Here is a 10,218-nt window from a genome sequence, read left to right as displayed (position 1 = left end):
GTCATAACAAATATTGTCATCCAAGCTTGTTAGACTCATACAAACTCAGTTTGAAAACCATTTATGTTACCCCAAGTTTCAATTGCTGTGGCTCAAGACTTTTGCACATTACTGTAAATAATTATTATTTACAGTATTATTTATTTTTTAATCATCTTTTGCACATGGAACTAACATTTGCATCTAAACATCAGAAAATTTAAAACATTTCTTGCAGTTTTTTTACACAGTTCCTCTAAACACTGTCCACTTCCTCAGTCTTAAACAATAGTCACGAAGAAGAAGAAAAACAAGGCAACAGTAACCAGGACAGTCGTCTGTTACTTCTAATCTTAAACATTAAAGTTTGAGGCTCCAGTGTTCCTATCCATGTGATAAAGAGAAAGAGTATGTTCAGAGGGTGCAGTCATTGAGTTTTTATGTATTTGGTAATTTAGTTTATTTCTGAATTCACCATGTTTTAAATTAAAGCATGCATAAAAAGTGTTATCATTAAGTTAGCATAAAGGCTAATTTCTACGGTGTCGATAAGCTAGCAGTTCTACTTACACAGAGGGTTAAGTAAGCTAAGCTAACGCTAGTTCCAGTTTAAGATTTTGGTGTAATTACAAAATGATAAGAATGACAGCATCACCTTGCAGTAGGGCAGTCAGTGTTTTTCTTTTGTTATGAATTAGTGTGTTGTTATATGGTTGCTGTTTGTAGTTTGAAGAAACTGCGGCTAAACCTGACTTTAAACGTCTGTTTGTAAGAACAACAGCGAATCTAGCATCAAGCTAAGAGATGTCTTCGCCACTACAGCCAGGTAAGCACCCAAATCATATGTAAAAATTAATTGCTAGTTTTTCACAAAGTTTTGGTGATATTTGTAGTGTCATTTCATCGGATGAAATATATACTTGTTTAGAAATCTGGACCTTATTTGTTAAAAAAAAAAAGTGTTGTGAAATTGTAAAATGTAAACATAGCACTTAACTCCAATGTTGTGAAAAAATATTTGCCCACTCTTTAATTTATTTTCCTGTGTCATATGTGTCACACTTAAATGTTTCAGAACATCAAATAAATTTGAACACTGGGCAAAGATAACCCACATAAATATAAAATTCAGTTTTTACATGATGAATTAATTTATTTTGCAAAAAATACTATCTAAACCTGTCTAAAAAAATAATTGCCGCCCAAACATAATAACTGATTGTACCAGCTTTGGCAGCAAGAACTGCAGTCACATGTTAGGAATAACTGTCAACGAGTCTTTGACATCACTGTGTATGAATTTATGGTCCATTCTTCTTTACTGAATTGCTTTTATTCTCACATAATAAAGTGTTTTCAAGCTTAAGCAGCCCGTTTAAGGTCATGCCAGAGCATCTTGATCAGATTTGACTAGTACAATTAAAAATCTTAATTTGTACTTCATGAGCTTGAGCTTCAGGGCACAAACTGATGGCCAGAAATTCTCCTTGAGGATTTTCTGGTAGAGAGCAGTATTCATGGTTCCATCAATTACTCGTCCAGGTCCTGAAGCGGCAAAGCAGCCCCAGACCATCACACTCAACCAGCACCATGTTTGGCTGTTGGTATGATGTTTTTGTTTTTATCCCAGGTGTAACAAGAATTAGACCTTCCAAAACCTTTTAATTTGTCTCATCAGTCAACAGAATATTTTCACAAAATTCTTGGGGAATGCTTTTTGGTAAATTTGAGATGAGCCTTTGAGTTCCTTTTGATCAGCAGCATTTCTTTAACGATGTGAAACATGCAAGTGTGAAAAATACACACAAACATACACAAAAACGGTTTCAAAGCACTGTATTGAAAACTATTTTAGGGTTTGTTTTGACTGTCTTCAGTGCAGGACAGACAAAGCATGTCCACAAATGAGGTGATAGGTCTGCTGTTGAAAGAGCAGGAGGAAAGGGAGAAGAGGAAAAACACATCTCTCCCTACTCAAGACCTCACAGGCATGGCAACGTCTGAGGTTAATCAAGGTGGGTGAAGAAAGAGCAGAATGCAGTGTTTTAAAGGTTACATTTTGTTTGAAGGATTTCTCTCTAGTGTTGACACGACTTATTCTCTTTGCTTAGACATTTCTAAGAGAGACAGCAGTGAGAACTGGATCCTCATGTCAGAGAAGAATGCGCAGCTAAAGGTAATGTAATTAAAGGGTCTAAGGTATAGTTTTTGCAAAATCAGCAGTTGCATTAAACAAAAGAAAAGAAAACTTTAGAGGTCCATCATAAGCCCATCAAAAATAGATAGAGATACAGACACTATTATTTTCTCTTACATTAGTTCTTATAATTGTACAACTATGGTTGCATATTTCAAAAATCATTGAAACTAATTTCTGTTTGAGGGGTGGCTCAAAACCTTTGCACATTGTTCTACTTCTATTAAAATGTTTAGCTTGTTTTTCTAGACCCAAGAAGAATCCCTCAGGACTAATCCTGAGGTCGAGATTCTTTCAAAATTCATGTCAGTACAAATATCCTGATCTTAAATGAAGCTATAGAGATTTTAATCCGACAAACTTTTAATTTTAATGAAAAGATGTTTGGGATTAGCTTTACTTAGGATTTCGCTACAGCCTGGAGAGACTGGAAGCAGGGGAAATAAAATCAAATTTTGTTTGTTAAAAAAGAAGGACGTATTGGCTCTTAAGCGTTATCTCTTCCTTGATTTATATTTCCTAAAATCTGGAACTATTTTTTCAATTGTATGCACATAAAGTCTATCATATTTCATTATTTCTTTAATAAATGCGTTTTCTGTTAGAAAACAGTCATCAAAGCTTTTCTGTCTTTTAATTATGACAAATTTACACTATGTTAATCTTATGTTGTTAAATAATCCAGTTGGATGGTAAGGTGATCAGTTCAAAGATTAAGACGACCGCAAAGGCCATGACTGCACAGAAGTATGTAGTACAAAGACTTGAAGATTTCAAGGCATTTGAAGATTGCTTTTTGAAAGAATTCCTCACCTCTGTTGAGAAGAAAGTTATGGATGCCCAAAATCTGTAAGCATCAGAAAATTCCCCATATCAAAATGGGATATTTTGATATAAATATTGTTTTGAATAGGGGATGGGTTGATTTAAATATAATTTTCTGTTGTAATAACTGTAAAACTGCTTTTTTAGCAGGTTGAAAAACTCAAGTAGCTCCATACAGGAAATGAGTGATAAGATTGAGAAGGTCACCGATGAAACAGCAATATTAAAAAGGTATGGCTGACAATAGGAATATTATGCATGTCACTTAAATGCGTTACGCATCGGTTTAATGCATAGATCTGTATAAGAAAGTGACAAATTTGGAATAAGTGGCATGCTAAAGCTTTCTTCTTTATAGTGAAGTTGCCAAGATTGAGAAGGTTCTGAATGAATATAAGAGGTACGGGAGAATTTTGTTCAAGCTTTCTCCTCCCGAGTGGCAGGAAGCCCAGAAAGCAGCGACTTTAACAACCAAAGGCTTGCCAGACAGACCAGATGGTAGGAAAACAACATTAAATGGATACGGGTCAGACTGGTGTGGGTTTCTCAAATGGGAGACCAGCCTTTTATTAAAAAATAAACCGTGTCTGAGTTACTATTGAATGCATTATAACTGCTGGCATAGAAGCTCACATACATCTGATCTGTAAGTATGAACTTTAACACAGGCTTGGAGAAAGATCTGGATTCCACTCCAGATAGAGTGCTGCCTCCCACCAGTGAGTCTACACTGTCCTCAAACCACAGTGATGCAGTGTAAGGAAGCACACACACACACTATCACCAGTTGGTTCTTTTCTATCAATTCTCAGATCATTTAATTTGATTAGTTAGTTTGATTAGTTTTAGTTTTGTTGGATAATTTAATCTGTGATGTTATCAGAGCAACAGGGAGCAATGCAACAACAGCAAAGAAGGTGGTAGGAGTTCCAGCAAAATAAAACTTTTTAAAACTATGATCTTAAAATCTATTTCATTTCAGGGTGAAGAATTCCCAGCTGGATGGAAACAACACAATCTATGAGGTCAGAGTTAGTGAGTCTAAAACCAAAGATCATTAAAGCAACAGCCATTTTCATCAGGAGGCTTTATTTACAGTGCTCACTTCCCTTTCCCTGCAGGACAAGCTGGAACTATATAACTTCGATCCCATGGAGGTAGTGGTCCTGCTGTCAGAGCTGACTGACCAGAACCTGTCTCTGATTCACAATATCACCAGGATGGATAAGAAAATGGAGCACACTTTCGAGGTCACCGTAAAGAAAATGTGAGAATCGCGGTTTTTCTAACAGTTCTTTCAAAGCCAGGTGTACACAGCGTGAATTTCGGCGAAGAAGTCCTCATAGTATCTTGCAGATCTCTCGTGACGGTGGTTTAAAGTTGGTTTTTGAACTTACAATTTATGTGACTGCTGCTATGTCTGCTAACCAAGCAAAAGGAAAGCACCAAGGATAGATAGATAGATAGATAGATAGATAGTAAATAAACTCTTCTTTGTGTCAAGGAAAGAGGAAGAAGAGCAGCTAAACATGCATGTAGAAGATATGAAGGAGAGAGTTGACATCGAAAAGAAGAGAGTGGCCATGCTTAAAAAGAGTGTTCATCTCCATGAATCAATAAAGACAGAGGACCAGGTAATGATGCAGAGTGTACTTTATGCTCGACTTTTTTAATATATCATCCTATTTGAAATCAAAGCAGCCTTGGGGAACTTTTTTTTCTCTCATCTTCTACAACTGTCTTACATACAGGATATTATGTTGAATGATTTGGCGATTAAGGTGGCAAAGGTGTATTCCTCATGCATCGATGAACGGCCGACCCAAATCACCCCTTTGGAGATGCTGACTGGTTTTGAGCACCGTATGTCTCTGCTGTTCCAGCAAGTTGAGAGCATCCCAGAGGACGTGCTGAAAACACTGAGGAACATCAAGGACAGCGAGAAGAGGAGCAGGTTTGTCTCACTGAACGCAGATGTTTAGTAAACAGGGCTAACTTGTGAATAGATAGTAAATTTTATCCACCTCCTTAATCTCCAGTTTTTTTTTTTAACAATCCAGAAAGCTAAAAATGGGTTTTGTTTCTGTTTATATTTTAATTCCTGTCTTTGATGCATTGATAAAAATCCAGTATACTGTATAACTACCTCTCTTATTACATGTTGTTACACACTCCAGACAGCGAGAGGAAAAACTTAAACTGGAGATGGAGCAACACAGAGAAAGGATGAAGAAGTGCATTCAGAGATCGCTGGGTGACGCCAAGAAAACAGTGAGTCATTTAACATAGATTCATACAACATTAAATACATTCTGTACTTGCATTAAGTCAGTGTGCCACATATATAAGTGGTTGTTGTGTGATGTTAGGGGGAACATCTGTAAAAATGCAGCTCAACACAAACACACAGAATGCTCTTCTTACAATTGAGAAATGTTACCTCTAGCTTTGAGAAATAAAGACACTTAGCCTCTCAGTGCTCTACCAACAAATCAATTTTAGTTAGCTTAGAAAAAAAATCTCATAGCAAGTTATTTCCTACTGATGGTTAAGGCTCCACCTTTAAAATCTTATAGTATGGACGAAAGCTCATGCCCAGATGTTTCCCGGTCAAGAAGAAGATTGAAATTGTTGATGAGGCCATCACCTTCATGGAGGACTTCCGTTCCCAACTCTTCGCTGTGGACTCAGATTAAAAATAAGTACAAATGCTCTTCTTGTTACACCTGTCTGAGTCCATGTTTTCACAGGGATTGTGTGATAATCACAACTTCAGGTCTAAAAAACAGGGGAGGATGTGTAAAATGTAAATAAAAACAGAATGGAATGATTTGCAAGTCTCACAGACCAATATTTTATTTATGGTAAAACATAGAAAACATATTATATTTTAGTATTTCTTGAAATTTTGAATTTGATGGCAGCAAAACGTCTCGGAAAAGTTGGGATGATAATGACACGTAAGTGGTAATAAAAAGCAGCTGGAATTCTAAATCAGACAACGGGGCAACACTCCTGCCCTAAAAGTCAAACAACTGGTCTCCTCAGTTTGCAGACGATTGTTCTTAGAAGAAGAGGGGATTCTTCTCAGTGGTAAACGTGCCCCTTCCCAACTTTTTCGAGATATGTCACTGCCATCAAATAAAAAAATATGGGTGTATGACGTTTCAAAATCCCTGCATTCTGTTTTTATTTACACAGCCTTCCCAACGTTTTTGGAATTAGGGTTGTAATAAATCAGCAGTTACAGCTGATGTTCTAATTACAGCAGGGGTCATACTGACTCCTCAATAACCTGAATGTTGCCATCTAAAATCATTATTACTTAATGATCAGCCATTTGTGTCTGAATGTCAGCTCACTTGCAGCTTGGTCATGGCTACAGTTTTTCATATTAATGTGTAGTTTGAAAACTGTCTTCTCTCTTTCTGAATTTCTTAGCGGTGTAAAATCTGTGAGGTCTTAAATATTTTTCACAATGGCATAATCTCTTAGCCAGCTCAGAAGTATTAACCTCAATAGAGTGCTTACCCTCCCCATTATCATCATCATTGACCCTACTGGTGTCCCCCAATGTAGCCAACCACCAGCTTACCCACTTATTGCACACTGCCCTAAACACTCACACCTCCATCATCCATTACACACAGACTGCCTCTCCTCTGATATTTGTCGCCCTATTATGGCTTTCTAGTCCTACTCTCTGCTGGTCACTGCCAATGCCTTGGCAGTTATTTCTCAGTAAATGAGTAACAGACACACAGACACATACAGACACAAACACAAACTGTATCAGAAGTATTGATATATAATTTACCACAATTAAATGATTTTTTTGTAGTAATCCTTAATGTGTGAGTTTTCTAAAAAGGAAAGCGAAGTTTCTTTCATATTCTGAATAAGATAAAAACACATTGGTCAGTATGTGCTTTTTCCCATGTAGTTTGTACCTCTCAAACAGATATATTCAGTGCTCTGCACCATGTGAGTTTGGAGAATAAATTTGAAGAGGTAATACATGAAAAGTAATAGACAAGGCACTCACAGGTGAAGAAATAATTTCCTGGTGTGGCATAATATTGGAACATTTAAATGCATCATTTCCTGAGTTGGAAAATGTAGTTTTTAGTCTTTACATAGTACTGTATTAGGTACACCTGGCTAGTACTGGGTTGGACCCCCTTTTGCCTTGTCTGACTGTAAAAGAAATATTTGCAATATTTATGTATTTTTCTTATGCTTTGCAATGACGATGCTGAAGTTTAACAGCACTGCTTCTTTTGTGCTTAAAGAAATCATTACAATTTACCATACCTTATCATTATAAAGCTATCATTAAATTATCCAACTGTTTTCTTCTTATCCTGTTTACAATGGGCCTTCACAAAACACAAAAACTTCAATTTTCCCATAGCAGAGCACAGCACATCACACCGCAGTGGGAAAAATAATCAGCCAGAGCTTAAAGCTGTATCAAAAGCCTCACAGTTCCTGAACAGCCGCCTTCAGAGGGGGTGACTCTTAGAATGCCTCAGCTTGTTTGTCTCATGGTTTAAGTGGTGCACATAGCCATGGAAAGATCATTAAATCACTGTTTTACCACTTGGCTTAATCCCCACAACAAAGGGAGAAGATACAAAAAAAAAAAAAGGAGAAACTGGAGAGAAAAAAAATGGTGGGTGAGATTAAGTAGAAACTTGATGGATCTAAACTGACGGCTCTGTTTCCCAGCGTTGCCAAGGGGAGTTAAGAATCTTGATTCCACATCTCCCAGTCTGAAGAGTGGCTGCTGAACGGACGTTCCCCGTTTACCCCTGCAGTGGCTACACCCTCCCTTGTAGTGTCCGCTGCTGTGGCCATCTGCCGGATTACCCAGCAGGATATATTTTTATAGAGAGCATCCTATTCATATCCTGCCTGCAAAGGTTTACATTAAGGTTGAACTCGGGTGCACTTACAATGGCAGATGAAATAGGCTCTATCCTTCTTACAGCACCCCTCCCCATCTTCTCACTGTTTGGCAGACAGATAGCAGTGGGTTGAAAGGGGGGGCTTCACTGTGGCATGAAAGAGGATCTCATGCGATGCCACTGTCTGCTGCTGATTTTTTTTCAGGCACTGACAATAAAGTGGTGCCCAGCATGAAAAAAAACATTTGTATGTGCCAAGTGCGATTGTTTCTTCTAATAGGCATCAACAGGCCAACTTCGCTGTGTTACCATACAGGTGAACTCATTCCTGGGAAAATGTTTTTCTCTTTCTCAGCCTCGTAGGCGCGATGGCGTCCCCCTTTTTCCTCGGCCTAACGGGATTAGTCGTGCCAGTGCTACCCCGGCTGTCACGGTACTGTCTACTTCCCATCTCTCTTCTGGGCCTCTAATGTGATTAACCCATTCCCTGTGGTCCAAATGGTTCTGGAGGGTGGGTAGAGGGAAGGGGGTGGAGTGGAGCGCCCCCTTGGCATGTTCCACCCCATGGCTAACGCACCATCATTGGTACTTTTGTCGGGCAGGAAGGACTGAGGTCGGAGGTCTGTCAGGGCGTGCAGATGACTACAAGTGTGTGAAGAAAGAACTCATAGACGCTGACACCTACATGTTACAATGTAAGGATGTCGCTGAAATCATTTTAGTGGTCGTTTTATATCAATTTCCTTAAAATTACCATTATGGACCCTCGGGCTTTTAAGGATTTCAAAATCTGGTTCTTGCCTGTTTAAGCCTGATCATATTCCATTCAGGCACCTCAATTAGTAATGAAAATCTGGTCAAGCTGATTTGTATTATGACTTTTGCTTTCAAAGACTGCAGCCCTGAATATTGACTGCTTTTTAAGCGGAGACAATAATAATTGCCTACGCCCATCATCTTGTCAAACGTCAGCGTTGCGGGGCTTCGCCTGTTTAACACATGTCACGCTCATTTTCAACTCATCTGCTGCAAGTCTTCTTCAGGGCATCTGCTGCACGCCGAGGATCACATGCCCTTTGCCACTGCTCAGAGGGAGAAGCCTCAGACCCAAGAGCGACATACAAAACCCAGAGCTGAAATCACCTTTACAGTGGCAAGCACTTGTCACTACACATTATATATCTGTGCGGTGACATACGGCATACTGTAGCCTCTCAGTATAATGAGGAAAATTCATTAACATGTGCGTGTTAACTGTTATGTTAACAAATTAGATTCCTGATGAAAAGGCCAGACTCTAGACAAGTTTGTTGTTTACAGGAAAAATGACACTATTAAAAAACATGAAAACTTTTCTTTTATTATAATCATGTTTATTCAATTTACACCTTACCTCAAAAATGAAAAACTACTTGCTATTAGGTCTTTTGAAATTTTTTTGCTACATAGTAGTGTTTTTATATGGAAAGTTTGCAACAAGCTACACAATTATATTATTATGAGAACTTTATTAAATAGATTTTAATAAGTATCTGTTAATCCTGGTTGAAGTTTGAAGAGTACAGATGATAGAACAAAACTGCCAACCTGGTCCAACGACATCTATCCTCACGCTGCGCGCAGAAGGGTTCACGTGAGTCCACAGCCGTGGTCGGGCGACAGCACGGAGAATTAGGAGTCTTAATTAAGATTTTCTTACACCTCTACATGTGCTGTTCGAAAGCGAGACAACAGGCTTGAACAGGGCGGGGGCACGGTGGATTTTTAAACAGCTGCCTGCACTGAAACAAACCCCAAAGTTGATGTGAGGATCCACACAATGCAAGAATGTGTGTCAGTTTAGCCACTCCTTCAAAGAGCATCCATGAGATGGTGTGTGTGTCGGAGAAAGGTGTCAGTATGTGCGCTTATCTACATTAAGTGTATATGTTTACACTTTAGACACTGGTTAAAGAGAAAAGAGACAACAATCTGACATTGTGGTTGAAAGACAATGCCATGCTTGAGGGGGTAGCACCGCTTGTGTGGAGATTTGGTGGGTTTCCAATCCTGATATCCAGCCGAGCACCATGTAATGGAAGGTGACGCTTATTGTATTAGTAAGAGCTAATGAGTGTCTAAAAGCCTGTGTGACTGTGTGCGCCAAGGAATCTCATCGTGTGTGGGGGGGTGGTAGGAAGAACAATATATCTGCTAAGTAGAGGAGGCCATGAAGTGCAGCATGGAGAAAAAAACAGGTCCACCATCAATGCAGAACTCAGGAGGCACGCGAGGCCTCAGAGTTCTGTGCATTTAGGTTGTAATAAC

General features: G+C 38.7%; 1 protein-coding gene across 3 annotated transcripts; it reads left to right on the top strand.

Annotated features, from left to right (window-relative positions):
• Positions 1 to 287: 287 nt before the first annotated feature.
• On the top strand, positions 288 to 5,722 carry LOC102780148 (coiled-coil domain-containing protein 38-like). 3 transcript variants are annotated; one of them, XM_006802275.3, is made up of 14 exons: positions 288 to 387; positions 753 to 805; positions 1,857 to 1,994; positions 2,091 to 2,155; positions 2,862 to 3,025; positions 3,149 to 3,232; positions 3,360 to 3,499; positions 3,670 to 3,757; positions 3,984 to 4,026; positions 4,123 to 4,268; positions 4,506 to 4,635; positions 4,753 to 4,955; positions 5,179 to 5,272; positions 5,578 to 5,722. In XM_006802275.3, exons 2-14 carry the CDS (start codon positions 784 to 786, stop codon positions 5,695 to 5,697), a joined length of 1,437 nt encoding a protein of 478 aa, XP_006802338.2. In that variant the 5' UTR covers positions 288 to 387; positions 753 to 783; the 3' UTR covers positions 5,698 to 5,722. The 3 variants fall into 3 exon arrangements, with proteins under 3 accessions (XP_006802338.2, XP_006802336.2, XP_006802339.2); XM_006802273.2 differs by having other exon boundaries at positions 294 to 387; positions 706 to 805; XM_006802276.3 differs by having other exon boundaries at positions 297 to 387; positions 761 to 805.
• Positions 5,723 to 10,218: the final 4,496 nt, after the last annotated feature.

This window comes from Neolamprologus brichardi, chromosome 10 (genome assembly GCF_056152115.1).
Source record: "Neolamprologus brichardi isolate AB-2024 chromosome 10, ASM5615211v1, whole genome shotgun sequence".
Taxonomy (NCBI): domain Eukaryota; kingdom Metazoa; phylum Chordata; class Actinopteri; order Cichliformes; family Cichlidae; genus Neolamprologus; species Neolamprologus brichardi.
The sequence above is the reverse complement of the archived record's forward strand: the minus strand, read 5'-3'. Positions and strand labels throughout refer to the sequence as shown.

Bases quoted from the DNA above. Each gene is read 5' to 3' on its own strand.
- LOC102780148 (XM_006802275.3), top strand. From the start codon at position 784: ATGTCTTCGCCACTACAGCCAG. The intron at 806-1,856 runs GTAAGCACCCAA...GACTGTCTTCAG, and splicing joins GTCTTCGCCACTACAGCCAG to TGCAGGACAGACAAAGCATG. The intron at 4,027-4,122 runs GTCAGAGTTAGT...CTTTCCCTGCAG, and splicing joins GAAACAACACAATCTATGAG to GACAAGCTGGAACTATATAA.